Source organism: Peromyscus eremicus, chromosome 8a, assembly GCF_949786415.1.
Source record: "Peromyscus eremicus chromosome 8a, PerEre_H2_v1, whole genome shotgun sequence".
Taxonomy (NCBI): Eukaryota; Metazoa; Chordata; class Mammalia; order Rodentia; family Cricetidae; genus Peromyscus; species Peromyscus eremicus.
Window position 1 is genome coordinate 77,350,618 of NC_081423.1, and position 12,924 is coordinate 77,363,541.

Genomic DNA, 12,924 nt, shown 5'->3' on the forward strand with positions numbered 1-12,924 from the left:
GTAGTGGAATTACAAACATATACCTTCATACCCAGTAAGACCACAGACTTTTTCTTTTCTTTCTTTCTTTTTTTTTTTTTTTTTTAATATATTTGAAACAGGAGAGATGGTTCAGTGGTTAAGAGCACCTGTTGCTCTTGCAGAGGACCTGGATTCAGTTTCCAGCACCCACATGGAGGGTCATAATCATTTGTAACTAACTCCTGTTCCAGAAGAGTCAACACCTTCTTCTGACCCCCAGGGCACTAGGCATGCATGAGGTATATTAACATATGTGCAGGCAAAACACTCATACACATAAAATAAAAATAAATGAATCAATTTAATGTATACAAGTGTTTTTGCTTGTATGTGCCTGTACATTGTGTGCGTACCACGTAGCCCACAGAGGTCAGAAGAGGGCTCTGGATCTCCTGGAACTGGAATTATGGATGGTCGTGAGCTACCATGTGGGTGCTTGGCAAGAGCAGCCAGTGCTCTAGCATTGATTTGTCTCTCCAACCCCTACAGAGTATCCTTAGGAGGTAATGGCAATGTTTAAAGTTGGCTTTGATGATGGTTATACTTATATTCAGATATAAAAATGCTGGAGGAAAATATGCTTTAAAGTGGGTGAGCTGGACAGTGTAGCTAGAGTTTTCCTGACTGGCCCACAGTCAGGACAAATCTCTGACACCTGTCAGTCCCACAGCCACTCAGACCCAACCAAGTAAACACAGAGACTTATATTGGTTACAAACTGTATGGCCATGGCAGGCTTCTTGCTAACTGTTCTTACAGCTTAAATTAATCCATTTCTATTAATCTATACCTTGCCACATGGCTTGTGGCTTACCGGGATCTTCACATGTGGCTTGTCATGGTGGCGGCTGGCAGTGTCTCTCTCATCCAGCTTCCTGTTCTCTCAATTCTCCTCTCTGTTAGTCCCGCCTATACTTCCTGCCTGGCCACTGGCCAATCAGTGATTTATTTATTGACCAATCAGCAACACATTTGACATACAGACCATCCCACAGCAGGACAGGATGTGAGTTAATGCTCAATAAAGTTGTTATTTTATAGATTTATTTTTATTTATTTGCATGTATCTGTGTAAGTATATGCCATGTGGTGGTGGTGGGGGGCATGCCCTCAGAGGCCAGAAGAGGGCATGCAATTCTATGGAGCTGGAGTTAAGGTGGTTATGAGCTGCCCAATGCAGATGCTGAGAATCAAACTCAAATCCTCTGCAAGAGAAGCAAGTCCTCTTAACCACTAAGCCATCTCTCCAGCCCGCAAATCTGTTATTTCAAAAAAATGCATAATTATTGGGCTGGGAGTGTAGGTCAGTGGAAAAGTCCTTATCTAGCCTGTGAGGGGCTTTACGATTCTCAGCGCTGGGGGGAAACACAGCAATATTTATTTCTGGACTAATCTGTAGCAACAATTTGAACAACGATTAATGAGTAAAGCTTACAAAAAACAAAAATGGAAGCAGGCACGGTGGCACACGACTTTGATCCCAGCACTCCAGTGGCAGAAGCAATGAGATCTCTGTGAGTTCAAAACCAGCCTGGTCTACATAGTGAATCCCAGTACAATCTACACAGGGAGATCCTGTCTCAAACCAACACACACAAAGAAAGACAAGAAAAAGGAAGGCCTTGGGATTTCCAGGGGACAGGGTGAGGCTTAGATTAAGGAGGTAATGTACAACAGAGGGCCTGGAGAGCTAATCTGAAGGAGCTGGCTCCCTTCCTCTCTTCCCTTCTCCACCCCACAGGAGCTGCAGAGAGTACACCAACCAGACACTGGCCAAACAGAGAACTCTTTATGCCAAGTCCTAAAGACGACAAGGGGCATGGGGAGGGCTCAGGAGAGCCTGAGGGGGGTGGGAGGACCCTCCTTTGTGTGGGAGGGCTGAGGGGCTCTGGGAGAACCCTCTTTTGTGTGGGAGGGCTGAGGAAGGCTCAGGAGAGCCTGAGGGGGGTGGGAGGACCCTCCTTTGTGTAGGAGGGCTGAGGGGCTCTGGGAGGACCCTCCTTTGTGTGAGAGGGCTGAGGGGCTCTGGGAGGACCCTCCTTTGTGTGGGAGGGCTGAGGGGCTCTGGGAGGACCCTCCTTTGTGTGAGAGGGCTGAGGGGCTCTGGGAGGACCCTCCTTTGTGTGTGGGGGCTGAGGGGCTCTGGGAGGACCCTCCTTTGTGTGGGAGGGCTGAGGGGCTCTGGGAGGACCCTCTTTTGTGTGGGAGGGCTGAGGGGCTCTGGGAGGACCCTCCTTTGTGTGGGAGGGCTGAGGGGCTCTGCGAGGACCCTCTTTTGCTTCACAGTTTTAGATGTTGTTCCATCTGCTCTCGGAGTCTGAATTTCTGGATCTAGAAGAAAGACAAGAGTGAGAGTCTGCTGCTCTGGTACCATGGTAACCAACCACCCCTGGTTTGCCTGGGAAATGACGGTGGGGGAGGGGGACAAGAATAAACCCAAGAAAGCCCCGGAGTGACTTTTGGACCCTCCTCTACCAGCCTCACCAGCCCACTGTGGAGGGAGGAAGAAATGGGACCACTTGACCTTCTGCAACTGGGCCCGCCAGACCCCACACTGCCCTGCCCCTCTCCGGTCCCCCCTCTCCAGTCCCCTCCACCTTACACACCTTTCCTGAGATAGTGAGTGGATAGCTGTCCACAAACACGATGTATCTGGGAATCTTAAAGTGGGAGATCTGCAGACCGGAGAGGGAGAGCGTGAGGCTGGCCAAGGTCAGAGCGCTCCCTTGGCTGGGGAGTTGGGTCCATCAGGCAACATCCCCACTCACCCACCCACCCCACCCCCCACACACCAGGGATGACGGACAGGGAGAGGTAGGTGAGTGAGTGAGGGTAGTTGGGGGTCCCACCTTCCCTTTGCAGAAAGCTTTGATCTCCTCCTCTGTGGTGGTCTCCCCACTCTTCAGCCGGATGCAAGCACAGATTTCCTCTCCCATCCGCTCGTCCTTCACCCCCACCACCTATCCAAGGTCAAAGACAAATACCACACTGCGACCCTGGGCTGGCTCATTTTTAATGTCAACTTGACACAGGCTAGAGTCATTCAGAAAGAGAGAACCTCAAGAAGGAAAACGCCCCCACCAGGCTGGCCTCTGGGAAAGCCTATGTTGCATTTTCTTGATTGATGACTGATGTGGGAGGAGACAGCCCACTGTGGGTGGGGCCATCCCTAGGCTAGTGGTCCTAGGTGTTATAAGAAAGCAGGCTGATTAAGCCATGGGGAGCAAGCCAGTAAGCAGTACCCCTTCAGTTCCTACTTGAATCCCAACCCCAACTTGCCCTTGACGATGGACTACGATAAGTTAAGACGAAATAAACCCTTTCCTCCCCAAGTTGCTTTTGATCATGGTATTCCGTCACAGCAACAGGAGCCTAAGGCAAACCCCCTCCTGTTCACCAGCTAATCCTGGGGTGCCACCAGATTCACGGTGCCTCACCTGCACTTCCTGCACCTGTGGGTGTTTGTGGAAGAAGTCCTCCAGCTCTGCAGGGTAGATGTTCTCACCGCCCCGGATGATCATGTCCTTGGAGCGGCCTACGATCTTGCAGAAGCCCTGTTCATCCATCGTGGCGATGTCTCTGGAAGAAGAAACCCGGGAGTAGCATCTCACCTCGGCTTTATGGTGCTAGTCTGCTAGCTCGCTTGTTCACTCCGTCACAAAACATTTATTGAGCATCTACTATGTGTCCCCCATTGCTCTAGATTCTAGGAGTCCCAGCAGGAACAAAAAACATCTTTGGAACCTACAGGCTAGGCTAGAAGAAGGGGAAAAAATCAGTACAGCACCTATCCCAGTCTCTCTGTCTTCTTATTTATAGATTAGCTTGTCTTTACGGATGCCTTCTTTTTGAATCATTTAGGTCCCAGCTCAAATGTTTCCAGAGGCCTTCTCTGACCCTGGTCTAAGAAAATCCTCTTTCTCTACCACAGCCACTTCCTCTCCTGTGACCCCATTTAATTTATTTGATGTCTGAAATGATCTGTCTTCTTCCACCAGACACGTGGGAAGAAGCAGGCCCCCTCTCATCTTGCTTCCCACATCCATCAGGTTGGGAACAGCACCGGCGCATAGCAGGTGTGGACTGCGAATGTGCGGATCTAATACATGACGCACGCATGCGTGGGGGGTTAGCTCAGCGTGGGGGGTTAGCTCAGCGGGAGAGCACTTGCCTCGCAAGGCCCTGGGTTCAGGCCTCAGCTTCAGGAAAAAAGAAAGACAGGAAGAAAGAAAGGCAGGTAAGAAGGAAAAGAAATCTAGGAACTGGAGAGATGGCTCAACAGTTAAGAGCTCTGGCTGCTCTTGTAGAGGCCCTTCCTTGTGTTCGATTAACAACTCACTGAAGACTGGCTCAGACTCTGGGGTTGCAAATGTAGTGTGATGTCCTGGTGTCTGACCACTGTGAGAAGTGGGTTCACCCCCATGACACACATTTTGACTCAGGGAAATTTCTTTGTTGCTTGTTTTGAGACAGGGTCACGCGAGAGTAACCTTGAACTTCTAATACTCTTGCTTCCACCGCCCAAGCACTAGGGTTACAAATGTGCATACCACGCCTGGGGTTGTGTGGCACTATGGGCACCGCCCAGGGCTCTGTGCATGCAAGACAAGCACTCTACCCACTGAACCGCGTCCACAACCCATTCTTTTTTCCATTATTGGGCACAAGGTCTCATGTAGCTCAGGTTGGCTCTCAACTCACTATGTAGCTGAAGATGACCCTGCCCTCTACCAAGTGCTGGGGTTACAGGTGTGTGCACCGTGCTAGTTCGTGTGGTGTTGAAGACTGAACCCAGTATTTCACTGTATAGAAAGCACACTGGAAACTAAGATACATCTCCAGCAAGCCTTGGAGGTGTTTTTTTTTTCTCCCCATCCCCCACATTCCCACACTACTGGGGATTGAATCTGTAGCCTCACACATAGCATCCAAGAGCTCTACCACTATTTGTCCCCAGACAAATTTTGGAAACCAAGTCTCTAGGACAAGAGGGACCCGTGGCTTCTGTGTGCTAATTTAGTTTCCTAGCTCAGCCTCAGAACCCCAGCCCTGCTTGGTAGCCAGCGTCCACATCATCTCGCCATCTCACCCTGTCCGATACCACTTGTCTTGTCCGACCGTCTCGAAGGTCTTCTGTGGCTCCCCCCAGTAGCCCTGCATGACGCAGTAGCCTCGGATGTACAGCTCCCCCGGCGTGTTCAGCTTGGTCAGCTCCCCTGTGGCCATGTTGACGATCTGGGCCTGAGACAGCAGGTCAGTTTCCAGCTTGAGCCTCCCACTCTCTTGTTTCCCTGGGGATGGGGGGCGGGGAGCTTTCCTTTCTTTCCCCCCACCCTCCCAGAAATGAAGCTGCTGGCTGTACTCATCCCACTCTAGGGAAAGGAACATGAAGCTCGAATAGACCCATCGGCGTGCAGAGACCCACACGGGGCCTGAACCAGGAGGAGGGTGTGTGTGTGTGTGTGTGTGTGTGTGTGTGTGTGTGTGTGTGTGTGTGGAGGGGGTACCACCCGCCTTTTAAATTCCTGCTCTGGCTGTATTTTCACACCAGAGGGGACAGGGCTGGGTAGTGAGCAGCCTTGAAGGAGGCCTGAGAGTGCCAGGCCAGATGCTGAATTATGAGCCATGTAGAAGGGAAGATCATTGTCTCCCTCACTTCCCACAAGGCAGCAAAGAAAGTAAAAATGACAGAATGGCTGTGCCATGTGATCAGGAGAGGGAGAACCTGAAATCCTAGTAGACAAAGAACCCCAGCCAATGTGCCAAGGAAAACTGGGTCCGGACGCTTCCATGTCTGCACACGGGGACGGGAGAAAGAGGTCTCTCTGACAGTGCCCAGGGTGCATCCCAAAGAGGCACAGACACTCAGGAACGGCTGAATAAAGCTACATGGCTGGAGCCACAGAGGAGTCATAGGAAGGAGTCTGAGACTGGGGAGTGTCCCGGGGCCTTTGAAGTGTAAGGGGCCTTCAAGGGACAGATAGCTTGGGAAAAGAAGAGTTTATGCTCAGACAAAAGAGGAAGAGGCGGGGCCCAAGGGAAGTAAGAGCTGCGTAAGGGGAAAAAAAAAAATCTCTGTTCTGGCTCATTTTTGAGACTGGTCTAGCTGCCCCAAGACAGACAGTGGGCTTGGCAAAAACACACCTCAGACAGGAAGGGTGGCTGAGGAGAGATTCAGCTGGCGGCTGCTCAGGGCGGCTGCTCCAGCTCTCCCTCTTCCTTGCTTCAACCCACAAAGCCGGGCCAGGTCCAGCAAGCCCCCGTTGCTGGGGCCCTCTATAGCTGAGCGAGGTGTTTGGATGCCTGACGGAAAGCCCCAACTGTCCTCAAGCGGTGTGTGGTGGGCTCTGGGGGCATCCGTCAGGGGCTCACCTCCGTATGAGGCATAATTCTGCCCACACTTTCAGCCTTCTGCTCCAGGGTGTCCTCGGGGTAGTTCATGAAGGTCACGGGACTGTTCTCTGTGGTTCCATAAACAACCTAGAGGGGCCAGAAAGACGGCTTGGAGGGAACTGAGGGAGAGCAGAGGGCTGAGATGACCTACCCTGGGGAGCTGAATGGTGAGATCCGGGGTGAGGGGACAGGAGCCAGAGGTCAGGAGCCAGAAGTGCAGATCTCTGCAGGGCCCCCCGGTCTGAAATAAACTTGGGAATAGAAAGCCAGTCTCTGATGGCCAGGGTTCTGTCACTCCCCTGTGGCGCCTGTGGCTTCTGGCATCAGCAGTACCCATACTTCTTTTCTCCCATCTCCAGGTTGATTCAGTCCTACCTTCTCGATTTCAGGCCACCACATCCTCTGTCTCTCTCTTCCTAGCCAAAGGCCCCATAAACTTGATGAGAAAGCCAGCCTGCTTTGCTTGATCTAGCTGGGAGCAGTACAGACACACAGACACAACTCCCCTCCAACTTGGGACAAGCGCCTGGTCTTAGGATGGGTGCCCTTGAAAGTTCTGGAGACTTTTCCTATGCATTTATTTTAATCAAAACAAAAATATAGCCCAAGCAGAATTTAAAGGGCCTGTGGCACCTCCAGTGGTTAGAACATCCTGTGCAACAGAAAAACTAGCAGCCAGCCTAAATACCATCAGAGAATATTCTAGGCCAAGAACGACCCACATACCCTGCATTCTAGAGGCAAGGGGTCAGAGGAGCTTAGGGAAGAACAGGCCTGGAGACCAAACCCCATAACTATGTATTGGGTGTCATGAGGTCTAGATATTTTGTACTCTATCAGGTCTCTGCTGGTGGCCTCCATTCCTGTGTATCAGGTGGTGTGGTTCTGGCATAGTTGGGGTATGGTTCCTCTACCACCTCCCAAAACAGACAGCACCTCTTGCCAGGCAATCCAGAGCTCACCCTGGGCCAAAACTGTAACCTGCCTGCTCACCCAGCCTTCTCCACAGGGCTCCAGACAGTGTGGCTGGCGAGGGAACAGAAGCCCGGTCCACTAGGGCGAGGCTGCCCACAGCCTCGCATCTGGCCCAGGTTTGTCGCCTGTAGCCAGCACCCCACCTCCCACCAGCTCACACAGTCCTGGGGTCATTGCCCAGGTCTGGCCTCTGCCAAGTACACATTGGCGCCACTGGGCTGCCACTATGAGACCCCCTTAGGGGTGGGTCCTAACCACGGGGGGAGGGGAGGATCCAGAAATGGGGATATTTGGGGAGATTAAGGAAGGGAATGTGCAACCGTGCTTGTTCAGTAGCCTGTGGTTCACTCCACACACACACCAATTCCCACTTTTCTGTTTAGCCCTAGAAAAGGGGAACGCGGGTGCAAAGGACAAACTAGGAAGCCCAGAACTAAGAGAGAGGGGTCATGGGAAAGCCCACAACCTGGGCTCCTACAAGGAGAAGGGGCAGAGGCCAGCGCACCATTGTCAACCAGCATCATTAACCAGGTCTCCCATCTCCTCGGGGTGAACTGAGGAGGGTCTACCCAGAAGCGGGAGCCCAAACCACAGAGATGCTCTCACGCTTCGCCTGCAGGGCACAAACAGCCCCATCCATTAAAGCACCGCTGGCAGACAGCGGCGAGACGCATCCGGCTGTCGGGCCCCACTTCCTCCCTCCCTGAGTCCAGGGTGACCTGTCTGCCAAGGGTGTATGGGGGAGGGGGACGCGGAGTCTCAAACTTGAGCAAATAAATAAGTTCTGGGAACGCCTCCCTCTGCCCAGTGGAAATTCAGAGGTCCTCAACACATCTATTGCCCCACCACAAGGGTGGGGGGTCCAGGTAGAGGAGGATAGGGAGAAGTGATGCATGGAGTTTGTGAGCCGGAAGCAAGGGGCTGGGGCTCAGGAAAAGGGTCCCCAACACTTCACATGATCTCCTGCTGTGGAAAGAGCCCCTAGTCCTCGAGGACAGGGGGCGCATTTCTGGGCGGGAGGGGGTTAAGTCAGTGGCTTCGATGCTCCACGTAGTAGCTGGCTGGGCTGCCAGCTGCGGTCAGGGCTGCCCTATAAATGGGCCGAGAGACCCAAGAATCTAGGACTTGCCGCTGCCAGCGCCCCGCCGCCGCCGCCGCCGCAGCCCCCAGCCCTGACTCCAGGCGTCCCGGCCATGGCCCGTGTGCTCTTACTCAGTCTGAGCTTCTTTGCCATCCTCCTGCCGGCGCTGGCCGCCTGCCCCCAGAACTGCCACTGCCATGGCGACCTGCAGCATGTCATCTGTGACAAGGTGGGGCTGCAGAAGATCCCCAAGGTGTCGGAGACAACCAAACTGCTCAACCTCCAGCGCAACAACTTCCCCGTGCTGGCTGCCAACTCGTTTCGGACCATGCCGAACCTGGTCTCGCTGCACCTGCAGCATTGCAACATCCGCGAGGTGGCCGCCGGTGCCTTCCGAGGCCTGAAGCAGCTCATCTACCTGTACCTGTCCCACAATGACATCCGGGTGCTGCGAGCTGGAGCCTTCGACGACCTGACTGAACTCACTTACCTCTATCTAGACCACAACAAGGTTTCGGAGCTGCCCCGGGGTCTGCTCTCCCCTTTGGTCAACCTTTTCATCTTGCAGCTCAACAATAACAAAATCCGAGAGCTGCGAGCTGGAGCCTTCCAGGGTGCCAAGGACCTGCGCTGGCTCTACCTGTCAGAAAACGCCCTCAGTTCCCTGCAGCCTGGAGCCCTGGATGATGTGGAGAACCTCGCCAAGTTCCACCTGGACAAGAACCAGCTGTCTAGCTACCCCTCAGCTGCCCTGAGCAAACTTCGGGTGGTGGAGGAGCTGAAGCTGTCCCACAACCCTCTGAAGAGCATCCCAGACAACGCCTTCCAGTCCTTCGGCAGATACCTGGAGACCCTCTGGCTAGACAACACCAACCTGGAGAAGGTGAGTGCCCTGGCTGCAGAGTTCTCCTGGCTCCTGCTCTGCTGGGAGGCCAGCCTAGTCTCTCCTCCTGGACTCCTTGCCCCCGCCCCCCAATTATCAAAGCAAGGAGCCCTGCCATCTCTCTCTCTCTCTCTCTCTCTCTCAGACTGACACATCACCCAACCCCATCCCTCTCTCCCTCACCTGGTCACTATGCTTCTCAGTAATACTCTCTCGGGACTCCTCCTTATAAGAGATGGGCTGTTCTGGTCTCACAAATGGCTTCTGGGGAGGTGTCTGCCCCCAAATCCCACACTGAGCAGCAGGCATCTCTTCCTGTCGAGATTTCCACCCCTCCTCTGCCGCCGTTTTCCCAGGCTCCGGTAAGCCTGCCATCCCATAAAGGAAGGTTTGTCCACTGAGGTACCTTACAGAGAGGCTGAGTGACTCCGACTCACAAAGAGTCCCTGTTCCTGGTGGGGCTGGCCAGTGTGCTAAGGTAAAATGAGGGGCTGGAGGGGGGGGGCGGCAAATGCCTTTAGGGGACTTCTTCCACACTCTCGGAGACCCTGATGGATGCCCCATCCCCTCTGTGGGTCCGAACACACCCAATTTTACTGCAAGCTCAGGTCCAACTGAATAGGAAAACAGACCAAAGGCTCCACCAAGATGCAGGCTTGGTGCTCGTGGGGCCCGTGAAGGAACACACGTGATCCTCGGCGCACCCCCTAAAGTGTCTCCTCACAGAACAGACTGACTGTCTCACTGTCCCCCAGACAGTGTGTTGACTTTTGTCTTCCCTGGTCATTAGACCTCTGTCCCCTTCTCATCCCCCACTGGGATGATCCGTCTAGCCAGGTGGGGCTATGTAGGAGCAAAATCCTTTTCTTGGAACTAGAAAGTCACCCCCCTGGCACACAGTTTCAGCCAGGAGGTTTGGGCAGGGACCAGAACAAGATAGAGGACAGTTTGGTTACTAGGGAATGTCACATCTCAACCTGGGCTGTGAGAGAGGACACAGACGGGGGCTCAGGGCAGAAGCTAATCTGGGCAGGGGTAATCTTGTCTGGGTAGATAGAGCTTTCTGTCTGGGTGTGTCTTCTTCAGCCCGGCCTCACTCCAGTTGAAGGCAGACCACCCTAGTGCCAGAGAGGTGGGCAGTAGAACAATTTGGAATGGGGAGCCCAGACAGGAACTGTGGCACCAGGGCTCAGATGAGGGCACCAATACATTTCCTCTGGAGCCGTCCATTCTGGCCAAAGTCCCCACCAAGGTGGCTCCACAAATAGCATCTGGCAGAGGGCAGAGGAGCAATGAGGACAGTACTGGGGGAAATCCTGGGACCCTGGGGATGTGGGGAGCCTGGGCTCACTGCCCATCCCACCAAACACTACCCAGGTTCACTGTGTGCCAGCCTGGGCTCTCCGAGCCAAGCTCTGGCTGCTCCCCAGACCCAGTGTTTGTGCAGGGAGGGTGCTGTCTTGGAGGTGGGGGGCAAGGTGTGGCCCCGCAGCTACTGTTTACTGGCTAGGTGATCCTGGCCAAAGGCCTGAACATTTTCCATCTACATATTGGAAAGGACACCTTCCATCTCCAAAGGGTGTTGTGGATTACATCATCTAGACAACTTGGTCATTCTTCTTGGAAAATCGCAGCTCCTCAACAGGCTGCTTGTGTCCAGGCCTCCGGCCTCTGAGGAGAGAGCTAGGAGAGCCTGGACTGGAGATGAGGCTCTCTCTCTCTCACTTCTGCCTTCCATACCTCCCAGATCTCAGATGGTGCCTTCCTGGGTGTGACCACACTGAAACACGTCCATCTGGAGAACAATCGCCTGAACCAATTGCCCTCTACCTTCCCCTTCGACAACCTGGAGACCCTCACTCTCACCAACAACCCATGGAAATGCACCTGCCGGCTCCGTGGCCTTCGGCGGTAAGCATTTTCCTCCACATATCCTCAGTTTCTCCTTCGCATGAAGGTCCTGCGGTAGGACAGCCTGGACACACGTCCTAGTTGGCTACCTAGTGGGTTTGGGACCAAGTGGCTCCGTTTTCTCACTTGTCACATGAAGATGACAGTTCCAGATTTTTCTAGGGCCGAGTCCATCCTGGTCACTGTCCTTTCCCCGAGTGTCCCCACCCAGCTTCCCCAAGTCCAGCAACTCTTGGTCTCCGCAGGTGGTTGGAAGCCAAGACTTCTCGGCCAGATGCCACCTGCTCCTCGCCAGCCAAGGTCAAGGGTCAGCGTATTCGTGACACAGACGCCCTCCGCAGCTGCAAATCCCCCACCAAGAGGTCCAAGAAAGCCGGCCGCCATTAAACAGGTGGGGGCCGGGCAGGGAGGCCACCACTGTCTGCCTCTGGAGAGTCCAGCCAGGGTACTGCTACCTCCCATGACGCCATCTCTGGAGGGGCGATCAGACCCTCTGTCTTACAGGAAAAGGAGGGGAGGCCTGGGTCTCCCCCTCCAAGGGCTTGGCCTAGGATTTCTACCATTCTCTCTGATGCCATCTGGGTGACTGAAGACCTAACAACCATCCTTCCTTTACTGCAGGTCCTGTCTCAGCCAGTCCTGGTGACTGTCTTCTGCTGGAGTGACTACTGACTTCCCTCCCTACCACCCACACCTTCTCCCACAGCCTCTGCCGATGCACAGAGCTGCCCACACCTAGACACATCCTGGCAGGGAGCCCTGGACTCTTTGTTACCACCCTAATTCCACCTAATGGGGTCCAAGGGAGGACGCAGCACCTCTCCCCAGGCACTGTGCATGGCTCCTCTCAGGAAAGCCAGTGCAGAACTCCCTACCCTGGGTCTCTCAGGGCCAAAATGCAGTGGTCACTGGGATGGCCACACCCCTATAACCACCTTCCCCAGGTCCCGCCTCCCCTGCCATTTGGAAACAAACATCAGGCCCTTGTCCCACCCTCACTGCCAGAAAGGATTTCAAGCCCATGTCCCCAGTCCCTGCCTGCCAGGACGTGCTAACAGGATACAGTGCTTGGCTGCACCTCCTCCCATGCTGCATTTCTGCCCCAGATTTCTATAAACATAATTTTATGTGTGTATAACATTCACTCCCTCTCACTTTCCCCTACACCTCACCAGGCGTTAGTTAATAAGCTCACAGTTTTGCCTCACCTCTGCTCCAGGAAGCGGAGAACAACCTGGAGGTTCACCTTGGGGCTTCTGGTCTCGCTTATCAGTCCCTACTCACTACAGGCCTGGCCTTTCCCAGACCTACCCGGGCTCTGACCACCACTCACCACCAGCTCCTTCATGTTCATCTTGTTGATGATGGCTCGGATCAACTCCGGGGGTGCTGGGGACCCAGCAATCACACCTGAATCAGGAAGAGAGGATGATGGGATTGGTGGTGTAGGCCTGGAATACCAGCTACTTGGGAGGCTGAGGCAGGAGAATTGCAAGTTCCAAGTCTGACTGGGATACAGAGTGAGTTCAAGGCCAGCTCGGGCAGCTTAGTGAGATCTTGTCTCAAAAACACTCAGTAAAGGGCTGGGGATACAGTTCTATCACAGAACACTTGCCCGCCATGCAGGAGGCCCCTGGTTCAATCCTCAGTATCACAAAGA

General features: G+C 53.9%; 2 protein-coding genes across 2 annotated transcripts in view; one reads left to right on the forward strand and one right to left on the reverse strand.

Moving 5' to 3' along the window:
- Positions 1 to 1,944: 1,944 nt before the first annotated feature.
- Acsf2 (acyl-CoA synthetase family member 2) overlaps positions 1,945 to 12,924 on the reverse strand; it is a 42,113-nt gene continuing 31,133 nt past the window's right edge. Inside the window, exons 10-16 of the mRNA XM_059271568.1 lie at positions 12,598 to 12,674; positions 6,394 to 6,501; positions 5,111 to 5,262; positions 3,459 to 3,600; positions 2,871 to 2,981; positions 2,628 to 2,696; positions 1,945 to 2,352 (exon numbers count right to left, since the gene is read on the reverse strand). Of these exons, the coding sequence (XP_059127551.1) occupies positions 2,302 to 2,352; positions 2,628 to 2,696; positions 2,871 to 2,981; positions 3,459 to 3,600; positions 5,111 to 5,262; positions 6,394 to 6,501; positions 12,598 to 12,674 (710 nt within the window). The 3' untranslated portion in view covers positions 1,945 to 2,301. The remainder of the gene's footprint in view (positions 2,353 to 2,627; positions 2,697 to 2,870; positions 2,982 to 3,458; positions 3,601 to 5,110; positions 5,263 to 6,393; positions 6,502 to 12,597; positions 12,675 to 12,924) is intronic.
- On the forward strand, positions 8,544 to 11,783 carry Chad (chondroadherin). The gene is made up of 3 exons (XM_059271570.1): positions 8,544 to 9,353; positions 11,101 to 11,264; positions 11,510 to 11,783. The coding sequence occupies exons 1-3, from the start codon at positions 8,583 to 8,585 to the stop codon at positions 11,649 to 11,651; spliced, it is 1,077 nt and encodes a 358-aa protein (XP_059127553.1). The 5' UTR covers positions 8,544 to 8,582; the 3' UTR covers positions 11,652 to 11,783.

Bases quoted from the DNA above. Each gene is read 5' to 3' on its own strand.
- Chad (XM_059271570.1), top strand. From the start codon at position 8,583: ATGGCCCGTGTGCTCTTACTCAGTCTGAGCTTCTTTGCCATCCTCCTG. The intron at 9,354-11,100 runs GTGAGTGCCCTG...CATACCTCCCAG, and splicing joins ACAACACCAACCTGGAGAAG to ATCTCAGATGGTGCCTTCCT. The intron at 11,265-11,509 runs GTAAGCATTTTC...TGGTCTCCGCAG, and splicing joins CGGCTCCGTGGCCTTCGGCG to GTGGTTGGAAGCCAAGACTT.